Source organism: Hemitrygon akajei, chromosome 4, assembly GCF_048418815.1.
Source record: "Hemitrygon akajei chromosome 4, sHemAka1.3, whole genome shotgun sequence".
Classification (NCBI taxonomy): Eukaryota; Metazoa; Chordata; class Chondrichthyes; order Myliobatiformes; family Dasyatidae; genus Hemitrygon; species Hemitrygon akajei.
Window position 1 is genome coordinate 175,031,268 of NC_133127.1, and position 19,606 is coordinate 175,050,873.

Genomic DNA, 19,606 nt, shown 5'->3' on the forward strand with positions numbered 1-19,606 from the left:
TCAAAATTCTGTATAGTTCTATGCAATGGCTGGAAAAGGAGCGGGGTCTCTGGGGATGTGGTCTAGAAGCTAAAGGGGCGGTAATCCAAAAATGTTTGGGAACCACTGGCCTAGAGTCTCTACTTTTTGTGTCTAAAAATTTAAATTGGTAATGTTAACAACGGCGCGTCGGAACACACGGTAAAACTACACTGTCCAGAAAGCCTAGCCGATCCCCGCCAACCATTACGTAAGTCAGCGAACGGTTTCATGGGGATTGTAGTTTTATTTGATGACGTAAGGTCCATAGGCTCACGAACGGGACCAATAAGACTACAAGTCCCGACATCGAAGCTAATAAGCTATAACCGCCTTCCTATCGGAAGTGTAGGCCATCTTCAGGAATAGAGAAGGGATTTAAACTATACATACTTAAATTCTTATGCTAATTATCATTCTAGCACCTTATGTAGTTTATATGTACAAGGGGAGCAGTCACTTCTTAGTAAGTCACAATAAACGGGTCGATCATTAACTTATGTTTTTTGCTTCATGCATCTGAAAACATGTCTTCTTTAGAGAAAGAGTTGTTCTTGAGCAAATTGCCTCCGCGACCAACGATGCGGCCAGGTCTTCAAACGGGGTCTAAAATGAGGATGGGGTAAGTGCCTACATAAGCTTCTAAAATCGAGACCTTGATTTTTAATTTTGTTTTCTGACAGACTTTCTCCCCATTCAGTGTGAATGAGATTTTAAATCAGGAAAACATAAGAATAATTTTGTAGCTTGTTTGATTTGATAATCAAAAATTTCGAGCAAATAGCAACAATTTTAATAGAGTTTCAATTCAACACATACCTTCAATAGAAACGGGTGTAAAGGACAGTGCGTTTAAGTTAATGTCATCTATTGATACTCGTCTTCATTTGTAATATGCATCTCAGTGTTTCCAGCATACTAATGCGTGTTTTCTTTTTAAAACAACATATGATGATGTTTTAAATTGTTAAATGGAAGTGGAAAACATAAACCACTCCAAATCATGCGATTTGAGATTGGACAGTAGCGAGCAAGGGCTTACCCAGTTACGTTTGGAACATTAGACCTGATTATGTCTGAACAATTTCTTCTGCTTTGATTTACCCATATGGCCAGTCTTGGTACACTAGCCATTGAATTTTATTGTGCTTTCTCTGTGTTTATTTGTCGACTTCAAACTGCGGAGCCCATGTGAGTCAAATTCAAAGGTTTTTCCATTCAAGCAAAAGCTTCTCTTTTTCTTATACAAACAGCTTGTTTTTGGATTTGCATCATCTGGCATCACAAACATTTCAAGTTTCATATTGCACTATATTTACTCAATTTGAAATATCTATTTTACACTGTTTCTATGTTACAAAGTAGACCTTTTTAATGATTATCCCATATGAGATTAGTTTTACCTTGATATTTCTCATACAGGATCTTTTGGTTGAATGTGAATTTTGTGGAAAAATATTTGATTTTGAATCTATGTTGTACTATTCGTACACTTTAGATGCTGTTGTGGTGGACAACCTGCCAGGGGAAAACCACATCGACTAGGTCTCTGGCTCTGATGGGGAAGGGGGGGGGGGGGGGTAGAGATAGGGAATTCAGTTGTTAGGGGAACAGACAGGTGGTTCTTTGGACATGACTGAGACTGACTGATGGTATCTTGCCTCCCAGATGCCAGGGGGCAGGAATGTCACAGATCAAGTCCACAGCATTCTTAAGGGGGAGGGAGAGTAGCTAGAAGTTGTAGTACACTTGGTACCATTGACATAGGTAAGAAAAAGTATGAGGTCCTGAAGAGTGATTATAAGGAGAAGGTAGGAAACTAAAAAGCAGGACCACAAGGGTAGTAATTGCTGTGCCATGCACCACTGAGGTAAAAATAGGGATAAAATGGCAGATAAATGTGTAGCTGAAGAATTGGTACAAGAGGCAAGATTTTCAGATTGGTGCATCATTGGGATCTCTTCTGAGGAAGGCATGATCTGGATGAAAGAGATGGGTTACATCTGAACTCAAGAGGAACTGATGTACTTTTCAATGGCTTTGATAAAGCTGTTGGGAAGAGTTTTAACTAAATTGGTGGGGAGATGTACACCAAAGTGATGGGTCAGATGATGGAGCAGTTGATGTAAAGGCAATGCAACGTGTAGAGAGACTGTAAGGAAGGATAGGCAGCAGATAGAACATTAATAGTTGGGTTGAAATGTATTTCATTTGATGTGATAAGTATCAGGAACAAGGGTGATGAATTTAGAGCCTGCGTCAAGACTTGGAGCTACAACTTTGTGGCCATTCCAGGGACGTGGCGGTTCTAAGAGCAGTAATGGCTGCTGGATGTTCTGGAGTTTAGATGTTTCAAAAGAGACAGGGATATAGGTAAAAGAGGTGGGGCAAATGGGATTACTAATCAGGGATAATATCACCGCTGCAGGAATGGAGGACATTGTGGAGTGAGTGTCTACTGAGTCAGTGTTGATGGAAGTCAGAAACAGGAAAAGAGAAATCAATGTATTGGGAGTATTCTGTAGACCTCGCCGCCCGAATAGCAGCAGAGACACTGAGAAGCAAATCAGGAGGTAGATTTTGGAAAGGTGCGAAAATAACAGGGTTGATGTCATGGGTGATTTCAAATTACCTAGTATTGACTAGCACCTCCTTGGTCCAAAAAAAAAAGTTTAGTTGGGGCGTTTTTAGGTGTGTCCAGGAAGGATTTCTGACTCTATGTGGACAGGCTGACCATACTGGATCTAGTACTAGGCAATGAGCTTGGTCAAGTGACAGATCTCTCAGTTGGTAAGCATTTCAGAGCACAATTCCCTGACCTTTACCATAGTCTTGGACTGTGTGGTAAAGTAGTTAGAGGAAGGGGAATTGTATTATTAGGCAGGATCATTGGAGCATAAATTGGGAATGGATGTACTCGGGGAAATCTACAATGAAAATGTGGAGATTGTTTAGGGAGCACTTGAATGGGATTCTGGATAGATGTGTCCCATTTTGGTAGGGAAAGGATGGTAGGATGAAGGAACCATGGTTGACAGAAGAAGTAAACATCTAGTTAAGAGGAAGAGGGAAACGGGTTTAGGAACCAAGGATCAGACATGGCTCTTGAAAGTTGTAAGGTAGCCCAGAAGGTGCTTAAGAAAGGACTTAGGGGAGTTAGAAGGAAGCATAAGAAGGGCTCGATGAGTAGGCAAGGAAAACTGCAATGTGTTCTACACGTACCTCAGGAGGATGACTAGAGTGAGGGTAGGACTGATCAGGGATAAAAGATTAAACGCGCCTGGATTTGGAGGAGGTAAAGGAAATCCTTAATAAATACTTTATGTCAGTATTCAACAGTGAGAGGGACCTTGATGAATGTGAGAATTACGTATAACAGGCTAATATGCTGGAAAATGTTGACATTAAGAAAAAGAATGTGCTGCAACTTTTGAAAAACATCAGGACAAATAAATCTCCAGGGCCTTTCAAGCAAGATTGAATTCTTTGAGGAACTGACAAAACAAATTGAAGGTGGAGCAGTAGATATGGTGTATATGGATTTTATATAGATTTTCAATAGGTTAATTCAAAAAGTCAGGAAGCATGGGATCAGTGGAAACTTGGCTGTGTAGATTCTGAATTATCTTGGCCGCTGAAGACAAAGGGTGGTAGTCAATGGAGCATATTCTGTCTCAATGTCTGTTCCACAGGGATCTAACCCCTGCTCTTTGTGATTTGTTTATTATAAATGACTTGGATGAAGAAGTGGAAGGGTGGGTTAACAATTTCGCAAATGACACAAAGGTTGGTGATGTTGTGGATGGTGTAGAAGTTTGTCATAGGTTAGAATGGAATATTGCTAGAATGCAGAGCTGGGCTGAGTAGTGGCAGATGGTGTTTAATCCAGAAAAATATAAAAGTAACACACTTTGGAAGGTCGAACTTGAAGGCAGAGAACAAGGTTAATGGCAGGACCTCGGCAGTTTGAACCCATCTTTTCAAGCAGGCTTCAATTATACCGGTGCCTAAGAAGAGCATGGTAACCTGCTTCAGTGACTATCATACATTTGCACTTGCATCCAATGTTTGAAGTGCTTTGAGAGGTTGGTGTTGAAACATATCAATTCCTGCCTGAGGAATGACTTGGGTCTGTTCCAATTTGCCTACCATTACAACAGGTCCCTAGCAGATGCCATTTCATTGGCTCTTCACTCAATGCTGGAACATCTGGATGGTGAAGAAGCAGCATCAGGATGCTGTTCATTGACTACAGCTGGGCATTCAATACTGTCATCCCCTCAACTAATAATTTAAAAGCTCCAAGATCTAGGCTTCAATACCTCCTTGTGCAACTGGATCCTTGATTTCCTCACTTGCGGACCGCAGTCAGTTTGGATTGGCAACAACATCTTCTCCACAGTTTCCATCAGCACAGCTGCACCACAAGGCTTAGTCCCCTTTTCTACTGGCTTTATACTTATGACTTATGCTAAGCACAGCTCCAATGCCATATTTAAGTTTGCTGAAGACACCATTATCATTGGCTAAATCAAAGATTGCGGCGAATCAGCATATAGAAGGGAGATTGAAAATCTGGCTGAATGGTGCCGCAGCAACAACCTCTCACAAAATGTCAGCAAGACCAAGGAGCTGATTTTTAACTTCTGGAGGAAGGAACTAGAGGTCCATGAGCCAGTACTCATTGGGGGAATTAGAAGTGGAGAGGGTCAGCAACTTTAAATTCTTTGGTGCTGTCATTTCAGAGAATCTGTCCTGGGACGAGCACATAAAAGCCATTATGAAGAAAGCATGGCAGCTTCTCCACTTTCCTGCATGTTTGCAAAGATTTAGCATGACGTCTAAAACTTTGACAACTTCTGTAGATGTGTGGTGGAGAGTATATTGACTGGTTACATCATGGCCTGGTATGGAAACAACAATGCCCTTGAATGGAAAAGGGGACAAAAAGTAGTGGATGCAGCCCTGTAGAGCCCTCTCCAACATTGAGTACATCAACACAGAGCACTGTCATGAGAAAGCAGCATCTATCATCAAGGGTTCCCACTATCCAGGCCATGCTCTCTTCTCACTCCTGCCATCAGGAAGAAGATACAGGAGCCTTAGGACCCACACCACCAGGTTCAGGAGCAGTTATTAACCATATGACTCTTGAACCAGAGGGAATAATTTCACTAAACTTCCCTCACCCCATCACTGAACTGTTCCCACAACCTGTGGACTAACTTTCAAGGACACTTCATCTCATGTTTTCAATATTTATTGCTTACTTTTTTTTCTTTTTATGCTTGCACAGTTTGTTATCTTTTGCACATTTGTTGTTTGTCCATTCTGTTGGATGCAGTTCTTTCATTGATTTTATTATGTTTTTAGTATTTATTGTGAATGCCTGCAAGAAAAATGAACCTCAGGGTTGTATATGATCACATATATGTACTTCGATAATGAAGTCACTTTGAACTTTAGATTATTAGTATTCGGGAGTTGCTACATAAGTTGATGGAGTGGTTAAGAAGGCACATGGTATGTTAGCCTTTATTAGTCAGGGGCTTGAGTTCAAGAGCCACAGAGTAATGGCTGCAGTTCTGGAAAAAAAACTTTGGTTAAACCAACTTGGAGTATTGTGTTTAGTTCTGGTCGTCTCATTATAAGAAGGATGTGAAAGCTTTAGAGAGGATGCAGAGGAGATTTACCCTCTGGTTAGCTTGAATTTAGAGTAGATTAAAAGGTCAGCACAATATCTTAGGCCGAAGGGTCTGCACTGTCCTGTTCAGGAAAGCAGATTCTAAATTTGGGATTACTTTAACCTATGTTTAACATAATCCATAAAAAGGAAGATCTGCAATGAGATGAACCACTTATTGTTCCATTTTTTTTGGAAGCTTTAGTACTTTAGAAAAGGCCTACCTAAACTGTGTTCAACTATGATCTTGTGATATACTTGGAATGTAGTACCTTACATTAGTTTTAATGGTACCAGTCCTAGTAGTAGATCTGCACAGAATAGTTCTCTACCTACACTTGTACTAAAATAATGTTTTAGGCAGAAGTGCAGATATGAAATAATGAAATCTATAATTGAACTCAGTGTTTTTCCACAGTTCAAGCAGTATGCAATTTTCATCCATTCAATGCTTTACTGGAATACTAATGATAACACTGCATTCAAAAATGCCAGCTGACAGCTTAAAACATATCGCATGAGGTACATTATTCAGTCAGAACTCATTTGGCACACAGGCTGTAGTCAACCTCCCTTTTGCTGCTCAGTATTTAAATCATTCTTTCTCTCAAAACATGAATAAAATTAGAAGTGATTCCAATTCTAATCACGTTTTCTGAAACATGTCAGCGAATTGAAGAAGGCACAGAGGATATTTGTTAAGTGATGGACTTCAGTTACATGGAAAGACTAAATAGATAAAGTGGAAATTTAATATAGGCACTCAAAGTCATAGAGGATTTTGATAGGGCAAATAAGGGGAAATTGTTTCTATTGACAGGAATAAAAATAGAATATGCTGGAAGCATGCAGCATGCCTTTTATCCACTGACGCTAACAGACTTGCCCAGTGTTTCAAGCATGAATAGTATTTTATTGATTTTTATTTTCATTGATAACCTTCTAAAATATTGGCAACCAATTGGAGATTCAAGCACTTACTATTTGAAATCTTGCATAATGAATTGCATCCATTAACTGATGCAGAAGATAGGACTTTTATTTACTGCAAACTTAAAAAGGTAGATTTGAAGAACTTGAAGTTTTTCCAATGTCCTGCATGACGTTTATCCCTTATCAGTTGATGCAAATAACTTCAATTTTCTTTTCTGTTTGTGGGGCCTTACTATTCTCAAATTAGCTGCAATGTTCCCTGGATTAAATGGCATTTTTTCTACCTTTGTAAAGAGTTTTAGGATGAAAGTACAGAATAATAAAATCTAAATCAAGACAAAAAGCAATGGAGCCTAACAATTGAATGACGCATTGGAAATATCTGTAATGGAATTGAGAGCATAGACTCAGTGGAAAAACAAATGTGCAGCATATTTTGAAGAAATTCTTGGGAGAAGTTACGATTGGAGAGGGATTTAAATGAGAAGATAAGTGGAGGGAAAGGTAGGACTTGTTCTTTGAGTGTGGGGTGATGTTTTCTAATTTGAAATGAAAACCTAAAATTGTCTTCATAAAAGAACTAATGATGCCTCAAAACCTCATTTTAAAGTCAAGAGTTAAGTTTATTGTACATCTATGCACAGGTGCAATGAAAATCATAGGCACATAGCATCAGAGAGCAGCATTCACAAGAGAAAGCATCAATATAAATTATGCACAGTTTTTCAAGAGACTAACAATGAGAAGGAAAAGTTTTATGTTCTAGAGTTGGTTCTGTGCATTGTTCAACTTGCACTGAATTTGATTCCATTCTCTGCATACAGTCTACCTACTATCAAACTCTGATAATCTTGTACACTTGGGATTTTGGTGCCAGCCCTGTAGAATTTCTGAATAATTATACCCAAAACATTTATTTAGATGTTAGACAGTTTTTAAAAAAAATTGTTGGTGAATCCATTAAGGAAGAGTACATGAAATGAGACTGTGGCAAGTCAGGGAGTAGAAATGCCACAGCAGGTCAGAAGGGAATGTGGGAACCAGGGTGCGGTATGTTGAAAGGGAGCAAGCATTTCTTGGTGAATCGAGTACCAAATGAGTGAGCTTTCTGAATAGTCAATAGCTTATTATTAGAAGTTTATGGTAGTTACATCAAGCAAATCATCATAAATGTTGCTTTATTCTTCTGTCTCTTGTGTGGCTTGCTACAGTATAATTATGGAATCTTAGCAGTATTAGACATTTTCTGACCATTATTTGTATTTAACTTAAACTGAGGTTTGCTTTTAAGACACGTGTTTTTTTTGCCATTTAAATTGACTGCATGGGATTTTTGTGCTTACTGAACCTGTAACTGTATTCTTCACAAAATTATATGCAATTTCAAAGCACAAAACCAAGTGCCGAGCCTTGGAACAAAGGCCACCACCCACTCGTTTTGTCATCCCACATGGTTTTACATTGTGTTTTAAATCATTTTGATCAGAAAGCTAGTTTTCAAGGAGAAATTTAACAATTGGATCTGTTTGGGGTGAGGGGATGGAGATGTAGCTGGTTTTAAATGGATATATATTTCTTGAAATTATTTGGTGGGAAAATACTATTTCTTTGACGTGTATTTCGTAGAGAACTTCACCTAGATTGATGCTGATAATATATTTGATTAAATACTTAGAATTCATTTTACAAAGTATTTTTCTATTCAAAAAGGCAGTCAAATTCACTCTGTTCGTTCACCTTCAATAAACTGCTTGCTAGGTGAAATGACACCCAGTAGTATTTCTGGTGTGGTCTGGGTTCAGTCATGATGCCATCAAGATGACAGGTACTCTTCCAAACAGTGTACCTCAATCCAAGTAAGGACAATTTTGTTTTAATTTCTAATTCAACCCTTTGGTCAGCTTCTCTAAGCTAAGCTAAGGGAAATGTTATTCTAGCAATATGAATCTTGCAGAAGATAGTTGAGAGTAAATCTATCAACTCTGAATGGGGTGTTTATGATTAGCAGGAGAAAGACAATTCTCTGCAGTTGGTAGAAGTAGAATTGAATGGATTGTATGCTGACCCATTGAGTCTAATGCCAAATAACAATGCAAGAGCAAAATATTGCAGATGCTGGAATTACTTAGTGCATCTTGTGACAGAGGTTACAGGTTAAAGAGTAAAATAATCTGAGTGGGAAGGAACACAGAGAAGGAAAATAATGTCTTTGATAGTGTCAAGAACAAGGAAATTGGAATGGAAAAAATGAAAACTATTTATGTAACTTAAGGAATTCTTATGTGAGACTATTCACCTAAAATATTTAACTAGCTAACCCTCTACCCCTCTGCACAGCCCCCACTAATGCCAATGTTGGCTGAGATGCTGATAAATTCCAGCATTTTCCCATTATTATGCCATTCAAAACAATTTTTATATAATAAGCTGTCTTATTAATTGATTTTTATTTCATTATACTACCTTATTAAGTGAGTAGTCATGATTTCCCCATAATACTGTCTTTTTAATGTTTTGCCCATATTGTTTTTCATAACTTGATTTCATTGTGGTCTTCATCACAGTCCACTGGCTATATTGTTTAATGTTTTCTCCACTGAAGGAAGCTAGTGCATTGCAGCATCAGACTTCTGTATACATTTGCATTATCCTTAATCTACATGGGTGCTTTATGCTTTATACATTGTTAAATCTGTATAATTTCAGCCGATGTTAATTATGTTTTTGTAAATAGGAGAAGTATATGAAAAGGCTGTATTTAGGTTTTTGATATATTAACTTTTCCTCCTTTCTTTCCTCATCATTCCCCGCTACCAGTACTCCAACCTCTGACAAATTACATTAAATTAAAACGTTTTCAGTTGGTGTAGATATGTAATGAACAAAAATTGTACCTACTTCCCTGGTACCAAGTGAGTCCTCTCTGTGATTCTTTACATACTGCCAAAAGCTGACATTAATCAGGCACGTAAGATTTTGTATGCTCCCATCACCAAAACAGCCCAGCCCAATGCATTCCAAATCATAGTTTGGGACTTCAGTCAGGCTTTTCTGAAGTAATCTCTGCCCAATTATCATCAGTGTATAATCTGCAGCACCAGTGGTCCCAACATACTCGACCACTACCATACAATGATTAGGAATGCCTACTGTTCCATGTCTAGACCGCACTTCCGTAAATCTGATCACTTGGCTGTCTCCTCCTATTTGCATGTAGGCAGAAGCGAAAGAGCAAGGCTTCAGAGATGAGGACAACAAATAGGTGGTGTTGGGAGTTAGAGGAGCGGCTGTGGGATTGCTTCCAGTCAGTGGACTGGGCCTGTGTTCAAGGATTCATCAAAGGAGCTGAATGAATACACCATGGTTGTCATGGGCTTTATAAAAATAGTGATAGACGAGTATGACCCCACAAAATCATTCAGAGTCTTCCCCAACCAGAAGCCTTGGATGAACCATGAGATCCACAATCCACTGAGGGCCAGATCAGTAGTATTCAGGTCTGGCAACCAAGTACGATACAAGAGGTCCAGGTACGATCTCCGGAACCCATAGCTGTGCAAAGTGGCAATTCTGGATAAAACTTGAATCAATGAAGGTTACTCAACAGCTGTGGAGGGCTTGAATGCTGTTACCTCTTACAAAGTGAAACCAAGCAACATAACTGACAACAAGGCATCACTCCCAGATGAGCTCAATGCCCTTCTATGCTTGCTTTGACCATTAAAATATGAGGAGCTTTCACAAACTCCCACAGTCCATAATGACCTTGTGATTTCAGTCAGTGAAGTCAACGTTAGAATATCCTTTAGGAGGTTGAACCCACATAAAGTATCAGGCTGAGTACTGAAGCCCTGTGTTGAACATCTGGCTGGAGTGTTCACCAATATCTGTAACCTCTTGCTTCAGCAGTCTGAGGTACTCAACTCCTTTAAGCCAGCTTCAATTATACCAATGCCTAAAAAGAATGTGGTAACCTCCCTCAATGACTATCATCCAGTAGTACTTACATCCACTTTGATGAAGTGATTTGTTAAGTTGGTGTTGAAACATATCAACTCCTGCTTTTGAAGTGATTTTGGAGCCACTCCAGTTTGCCTACCATCACAACAGGTCCATTTTGTTGGCTCTTCACTCAACCCTGGAACATCAAGATGGCAAAGAAGCAACATAATGATGCTCTTTATTGACTACAGCTCAGCTTTCAGTACCACCATCCCCTCAGAACTAATCAATAAGCTTCAAGCCCTTGGCCTCTGTACCTCCTTGCGCAATTGCATTCTTGATCTCTTCACTTGCAGACCCCAGTCAGTTTGAATCAACTTCTCCACAATCCCCATCAGCACACGTGCACCACAAGGCTGTGTGCTTAGCCTCTTCTCTACTCACTTTATACTTATGACTCTTGAGGCTAAACACAACTTCAATGCCATATTTAAGTTTGCTGATGACATCACTACCGCTGGCCAAATCAAAGGTGGTGATAAATCAGCATATAGGAGGGAGATTAAAAATTGGGCTGAATGGTGCCACAACAACAACCTCTTAGTGTCAGTAAGACCAAGGAGCTGATTATTGACTTCAGGCGGAGGAAACTGGAGGGTCTATGAGCCGGTACTCATTGGGGGATCATGGGTGGAGAGGATCAGCAATTCCTCAGTGTTTTCAGTTCCGAGGATCTGTCCTGAGCCAAGCAATTAAGTGCTGTTATGAAGAAAACCTCTATGTCCTTAGAAGTTTGTGAAGGTTCTGCGTGACATCTAAGACTTTGATAAACCTGTATAGATATGTGCTAGTGAGTATATTGACTGGTTGCAATACGGCGTGGTATGGAAACATCAATGCCCTTGAATGGAAAATCCAACAAAAAGTAGTGGATATGGCCCAGTCCATCATGGGTAATGCCCTCCCCTCCATTGAGCAGATCTATATAGAGCGCTGTCGCAGGATAGTAACAACCCATCATCAAGGACCCCCACCACCCAGGACTTGCTCCTTCTCACTGCTGCCATTGGGAAGAAGGTACAGGAGAAGGTACTGACACCACCAGGTTCAGGAGCAGTTAATACTCCTCAACCATTCAGCTCTTGAACCAAAGGGGATAACTTAGCTCACCCCAACTCTGAACTGTTCTGACAGCCCATGGACTCCCTTTCAAGGACTCTTCTTAACACATTCTCAATATTTATTGCTTATTGATTGATTGATTGATTTATTTATTTTGTATTTGCATAGTTTGTTTTTTGCACATTTGTTGTTTGTTCATCCTGTTCGGTGCAGTTATTCATGGATTCTGTTGTTTTTTGGATTTACTGTGTTTGCCCACAAGAAAGCGAATTTCAGGGTTGTATTTGGTGACATACAGTATATGTACTTTGATAACAAACTTACTTTGGACTTTGAAATTTGATGCCATTCTGATTGTGGAAGGTAACATGTAACAACCAAAAATAGAGAATGCTGGAAATACTCAGCAGGTTAAGCAGTGTCAGTGATGAGAACAGCAGGTTCAACATTGATCCTGTTGTAGTTTCACCTTTTCAGGCTGAGGACCCTTCATCAGAATTGAAAAACTGAGAAAATAAGTGTGGTTTAAGTTGCAGAGAGGAGGAACAATGGAGAGAATAGAGGGTGTATGTATCTGTAATAGAAGTGCAGGCCTATGCTATTAAGGGTATGGTTTCATTTCAACAGTTGTGAGGTAGAAGAGAAAACAACTTGAAACAAAACATAAGGGCTCATCTGTGAAGGGAGACAGAAAAATGTGATTTCCTGCAATTTGGCACAATGTGATGCCATTCATCAGGTGGCTGCAGACAGAAATCAGAATGGATGTGGAATAGAGAATTCAAATAACTTTTTTTTTGGAAGCTTGGGGTTTCTCTTACTCTGTTGTTCTTCCTCCCTTTTCCAGTCTCATCTCTAACTTTTTATTTTACCAATACTGATGAAGGGCCCTTAACCTGAACTGTTTCTCCCTCATTTGCTGCTGCTTGACCTGAGAGTTTCCATTACTTTGGCTTTGTTTTAGATTTTCAGCATCTGCAGTTTTCTGCTTTAATTACTCTGTAACAAAGTCACTTTTTTATGAGTTTCTGTTATCTGGGAAGCACTCCTAAATTACCTTTCTCACTATGTTGCTAAAATAATTTAAAATTATATGGATCTAAAATGTCTTGGTTTCCTGATGGATTAAATATGTTCTAAAATCATAGATAGTGTTGAAGGCTATCTTAACTCATTTTCGTGTTCCTTTTCCTTTTAGCCCTGGAAGAAAACGGGATTTTTCACCTGTGCCCTGGAACCATTATTTTGAAACCATGGAAGATATCATAGTTACAAGAGGAACAAGTAAAGATATATCCTTTGTAAATTCCAGTGCATTAGGCAATACCTGTGCTGTTTCTAATTTTGTAACGCAAGTTTGGCTTGATGAGGAATTCTGTTTTGCTTATTGGTTGCATTTCTACACTTTTGTGTCCCATAACTTTTGAAAACTTTGAAACTATTAGCATAAAATTTCTCTAAAGAAGTTAGTTCGAACTTCTGTAATGTTCCACCAGAGGATGTGTTTTAACTCTTCCCTATCCTTGATATTGTTCGTCTTTTAGATAATTCTTTGATCATTCGTATTTAATATTTATATATTCTATATATAGTATAAGAATTTAATATAATTTTTATGTTTTATGCCAAGAGCAGAACTGAATGTAGTATTCTAGAAAGTATGTAGCACACAGTATGTTTCACTTTTATATTCCAGCTTTTTTTGATATAAAGACAATACTTAATAAGACCTTGAAATTATGGCTTGTTTCCATTGACCAACATTTTTAATCTTTTGGGTACAGATGATTTTCTCTCCTTGCTCAAAAGTTCCTAAATTTTCTATGATCTGCACACTTCCCTGATCTATCCTTCATCTGCTAATTTTATATTTCAGTTAATCAAACATCTCACAATATGTGTAAATTAATTACTGTATTAAAGCAAGTTTCTAATGCTATTGAGGATCCAAATTTCATTGTGAAAGGAATAAGTTGATTTTAATCTTGTCATGTTCACAGAATATTTACGTGATTGTTAAACCCTTAAGTGCATTTTTATATTTTGCATGTAAACCTTAACTACTTGTACTCTTTTCGAATATATAAAAGTGGATCTGATGGGCCTGTCCTTTTGTTATTACATGGAGGAGGCCATTCAGCCCTCTCGTGGGCAGTTTTCTCTGTAAGTAATTGCAAATTTTAACAGACGTACAGCCTATTCAAAATTAATTTTACTAAATGTCTGTCTATAATGATTCACTACTGAGATAAAAATAGGATGATGACCGTCTAACATTACATTGGTAAATTCTGTGATCCCATTCATGTTAGATTCGTTTCTCATTTGCTCATTTCTGATCCTTGTGCATTTATGCCAGAGCAAGAATAAGTCTTAGTCTTATCCAGAATGCTAGGATGAAATACACTGGCATGTCATGTCTCTCTTATCTACTACAATGGCTATTCTTTATTAGTAATAAAAATAAGTGTCAATAGATAACTTGCTCATTCTGTTGTCATGAACTGGCCTTGGGCTTGCCTAGCATTTCTCTTTACTTTTTACTAATGGGTTCTCTGACTCATGAGGCAGTGAGAAGGATAAAAGAATCAGATGGAAACGTGGACATGAGGCAGGGTCAGCTGCAGTCTTTTTGAATGCTGACCAAACTTGATGGAGTAGATTAGTATAATTCTACTTTGACTTTTATGTTTTTAAGTTTAACAACGTTTAAGTAATAAGTAATTTCATGAGTAATTTGCGTCGATGAGAAAGGAGAGAATGTGCTTTGAATATGAGTGTGAACTTCATATACTGTAATCTAGTGCAAAAACAAACTGATACAGAGCTTCAGCTCAAAACGTTGACCATCTCTCTGCCTTTGAAAGATCCAAGATGGCAGCACGACGCAGCTTGCAGCGGCCACTCCAGAGCTGATTATCTGTTATTTGTGAAGTGGAGTGCTGTGCGCAGTCATAATTGGTTGAAAATCAATTATGTGCGCAATCAATAATTGGTTGAAAATGGACGTGGGAGCACTGAGGAACATCTGAAAATCTCCAGGCAGACCTTCTTCATTGCTGCTGCTGTGAGGTCCAGGTCTCTGCTGGGAAGAACAGGCCCCCAGTCCTCGGGGTCACGTTGCCAATGGCCGTTGCGGGGCCGTCATAATACGCTTGGCAGAGGATGGTGCTCGAAGAGGGTGGTCGGAGGCTCGGAGGTTCGATGGACGGAGTCCGCTGCTGTCAGGTCGCTTTCAGTGTGTGCTGCGTCTGCGAGGCTGAGTCTGGCGGTGCCGTGGAAGTCCATAGCGGGGGTATTCCCTTCTGCCGCCGGCGTGGGATGACGAGTCAATCGGGGACCCTGAGGACTTGTGGAAACTGTGTGATGGTTTCTTTCGAACTTATAGTCTTTTAACATCTTTGGACTATTTTTACTGTGCCCATTTTTACTGTGTCTTTTTTTAAATCAATTCTGCGATTATTTGCACTGTTGTAACTGTATGTTGTAAATATGTGATTTTGTGCAGGTCTTGTAGCTTTAGTTTTTGGTTTTGTTTGTCTGGTGGGATTGGAGCTCCTTTCCGGGGAACGCACTAAGATGGTAGCGCGATATTAATACGCAGCAGCCTCTCCGGACTCTGGATTGGGGATTGCCAAACGTTATGTGGATTTTCTGGTGTAGTCTGTTTTGTCATGTGTTTTTGTGATATCATTCTGGAGGAACGTTGTCTCATTTTTTAACTGCATTGCATTTGTGGTTTTTAAATGACAATAATCTGAATCTGAACATGTAAGCTATTATCACAAATATGAGAAAATCTGCAGATGCTGGAAATCCAAGCAACACACACAAAATCACAAAATGCTGGAAGAACTCTGCAGGCCAGGTAGCATCTATGGAAAAGAGTAAACAGTCAACGTTTGGGCTGAGTACCTTCTTCAGGACTTTTTCTTCCAGTCCTGATGAAAGGTCTCTGCCCAAAACATTGACTGTTTACTCTTTTCCATAGATGCTGCCTGACCCGCTGAGTTCCCCCAACATTTTGTGCAATGTAAACTATTATAGTTAACAATTGTTGGAGGAACTTGGTGGATCAGGCAGCATCATTTGAGGCCGAGGGATGGTCAATGTTTTGAGCTTGAAGTTCTATATCAGTTTGTTTTTGCACTAGATTACAGTATATGAAATTTCTTGTGTCTCTGAGGTATCATTGTTAAGTTTTACTTGTAAAAGTTTTCCATTGGTTTGTTAAAACAAGTTGAGAAAGTGATTCATTATGCATTAATTATTTCCTATTAAATTCAGCTTACCTAAGTAAGGTGCTGTGGGTTTAAATAAAATATTGTTCTTTTTGTGATGTCTCTTTTTCACAGAAAATTGTGTAAGATCAATTAAAAAATTGATTTCCACATGTAAAAAAAAGGGGTGGGAAATGGCTGTGCCTTTCGAAATTTGTGGATGCAACCAATCTTGGCAGTAATGTGAACTCTGAAGAGAACAGTGATGAGTTGCAGCAAGATGTAAATAGACTGGTGAAATGAGTCACGGATTGTCTGTGAAGCACAATGTGATGTGACTAATTTTGTAAGGAAGAATGAAGGATTTCTTCTATAAAGGGTGTAGGATGTTAAGTGCATAGGTTGAGAAACCTGTTAATCAGGCAAAATTTGGGATTTTATTAATAGAAACATGCTATATAAAAGCATGGAAGTTATGCTGAACATTTATAAAAAAACATATTGGCCTGACTTCAGCTAAAAGCATTGCCTTTAATTCTGGTCTCTGCATTTTAGAAACCTTTTGAAGGCATTACAGAGGATACTTTAGAGAAGAGCAAGCTGAGGTAACATATAATGGAAGTATACAAAATAGTAAGGGCACTGAATAAAGTAGACAATTGGAGGTTGACAAAGTAAGAACAAGATGGATAAAGAAATTGTGATATGTGTTTATGGACCCTGAAATACACTGGTTGCTGATGTGATGGAGGCAGGTTTCATTGTGGCCTTAGAGGAATTTGAATGAGTATATGAAATTGGATTTAAAAAATTGCAAGGCTGCAAAGAAAGAGCTGGTTTTTGCAGCAAAGTTGTTCTAAGGTGATGGGTTGAATGGCTACCTGCCTGTAGCCATTCTATGATGTTTTGATTCTTTCACTGTGAGTTAAAGATTTGAGGTTATAATATTTTCCTTGATTATAGAAACAAAGAATAAATTTTAATTTTGCAGTCGCTTTCAAATTCTACAACTGTGACCACTTCAGTCTCCTATTGATGCTTGCTTTGTGTGAGTTGGCAGGTATGAGTTAAAGCCCAAAAATGGATGTCATTAAACTAGAAAAGGTGCAGAAAAGATTCAGAAGTATGTTGCAAGGACTGGAAGACTTGAGTTATTAGGAGAAATTGGATAGGCTGGGAGTTTTCCCTGGAGCGTAGAAGGCTGAGAGGTTACCTGATAAACGTATATAAAATGAGGGTCTAGATAAGGTAGATAATGAGGGTTGGTCACTTTCCCAGGGGACAGGAATCTGAAACTAGAAGTTGTAGATTTAAATTGAGAGGGATAGATGAAGGGCATTTTTTTTACACAGTGGATGATGAAACAAGCTGCCAGAGGAAGCCGTTGAGGCAGATGCAGTTACAGTGCTACATGGATAGTAAAGATTTAGAGGAATATGGGTCAAATGCAGGCAATTGGGATTAGTGTAGACAGGCATTTGGTTGGCATTGGTTGAGGAGCCTGTTTCCATGCTGCTTAACAGATAGGACCCTAAAATTATAATCAACTCTCCGAGTTGCATATTCATCATTTTCTGCATCCTGAAGATGATTTTGTCAGTCAATGATCAAGGAACATGTGTAATGAAATCTTGTTTTAATACTTGAGAGATGTCTACATTCTAAAATGTTTATAAAACCATTTTACTTTTTTTGTCATTCTGAATTCTTTAGTTAGAATTGGATTTACAAACACTTTATGATTTTAAAATAAGTATTTCTTTTTCAACTCTTATCATCTCCCAGTGGTTACTTCCCTAGATTAATTTGCAATCTCATGTAATTCGATTTGAATATTAGATACTTAAAAGCAAAGTATAAATAGTGTGTTTTATCTCTTTCACTATATTGAAGAAAAAAATTAAATTAGTATATAATTGGAACAGTATCCATTTTCTAATCAAAATTTGATCCACTCTGGTTTCTCTTCGGACTTTTCAGAATGAGGTTTATTATCACTGTCTTAAGTGATGTACAGTTTGTTGTTTTGTGGCCGCAGTGCAAGACGTAAGATTATAAATTACAATACGAATAGTACATAAAAGGAATACTGCGGAAATGTTCATGGATTCATGAGCAATTCAGAAATCTGATAGCAGAGGGGAAGAAGCTGCTTTTGAATTGTTGAGTGTGGGTCTTCAAGCTCCTGTCCTTCTGTTGGAAGTAACATGAAAAGAGATACCCTTGATAGTGAGGGTCCTTAGGGATGGATGTCATCATCTTAAAGCATCGGCAATGGTGGGGAGGCTAGTTTAACCCTCTGCAGCCTCTTGCAATCCTCTGTATTGCAACCTCCATACCAGACTGTGATGCACCAGTCAGGACGCTCTTCACCAAATAGCTATTGAAATTTGCAAGGGTCTTTGGTGACATTTCAAATCCCTTCAAACTCCTTGTGAAGTAGAACTGCTGATGTTTCTTCTTCATAATTGCATCAGTGTGTTGGGCCCATGACAGATTCTCCAAGATGTTGACAGCCAGTAACTTAAAGCTGGCTGTCAATATCTTTCAACTGCTGAGGACTAGTGTGTGTTCTCATGAGATTTTTACAAAGTCTTCACCTATTCTGCCACAAAAATAGTGACAGATGGGTTCATTACATATCCGATTTGAGATTTGTGAATTGTTGTTCACATAACATTTGGGGCTGTCTGCCTAATGCTAAAATTATTTGGTTGCAACATTGAACGTGAGTGTTACAGAGGTATTTTAACATCTTTCATCTTGGAAGAAAGAAGAAATATGCTTAAGCCCAACAATTAATCTGCTCAGACTAGTGTGAGGTTATGGCTTCAGATGTTGCAGGATTTGTATTGCAAATTTTGGAGATTCCTCTCAGTCATCCACATTCAGAGGTTGAATTTCTTAAAAGGTCTGACAGAAAAACCAGGGAGCCTAGCAACAAGGAGGAACCCATCGCTACCGCCTGTCTTCCCTATATTTCCATGGTTTCTGGAAGGATCGCCAGGATCCTGAAAAATCACTGGGTTAATACCATCCACAAACCTATAAGGAAGCTCAAATCACAGCTTGTGCGGGTCAAAGATGACCTGGGGCTCATGATTGTTGGCACTTACAGGATTCCCTGTGAATGCAGAACAGCATATATTGGCCAGACAGGACATATGCTGGAAGCACACATCAAGGAACACAGGAGGTCTATCTGTTTAGGTTATCTCGAGATATCAGCAGTGGCAGAACATTTGCAATGGCCATAGGGTTGACTTCGACGGCACAAAACTACTGTGCCGTGCCATTGGCTTTTGGGACGATCTGGTAAAGGAAGCCATTGAGATAAAACTAGAGGAAAAGAATTTTAACAAAGACAAAGGTCTCAGTCTAAGTAAGAACTGGAATTCTGTTTGGATGAGGACAAATCAGTCAGGAGGGACAGAATACAGTGGTCTAAATGCCACTGGGCTAGACAGGCCCAGGCATTATCCCTGATGAAGATGGCAGAGTTTGTCATCGATATAATCAGTACCCCGCTGGAAGCCCAAGAAGAGTTTATTCGTTGAATTTCTTGTTTGTAACCTGTAGTTGGTACTGTAACTGCAGTTGCAGACAGGTATAATGTGGAAATTGGTTTACTTTCATGTGTTGTGCAAATTTGGTATTAGTTGAGTGTGTTATTATAAATGACAGCAAT

General features: G+C 38.9%; 1 protein-coding gene across 2 annotated transcripts in view; it reads left to right on the forward strand.

Annotated features, from left to right (window-relative positions):
* Positions 1-337: 337 nt before the first annotated feature.
* Positions 338-19,606, forward strand: part of ppme1 (protein phosphatase methylesterase 1) — a 54,468-nt gene continuing 35,199 nt past the window's right edge. Inside the window, exons 1-4 of one of the 2 annotated variants that reach the window (XM_073044034.1) lie at positions 338-484; positions 559-640; positions 12,897-12,990; positions 13,769-13,861. In XM_073044034.1, the coding sequence (XP_072900135.1) occupies positions 600-640; positions 12,897-12,990; positions 13,769-13,861 (228 nt within the window). In that variant the 5' untranslated portion in view covers positions 338-484; positions 559-599. Of the gene's footprint in view, positions 641-12,896; positions 12,991-13,768; positions 13,862-19,606 lie in introns of both variants that reach the window. The other variant, XM_073044033.1, reaches the window with a different exon arrangement.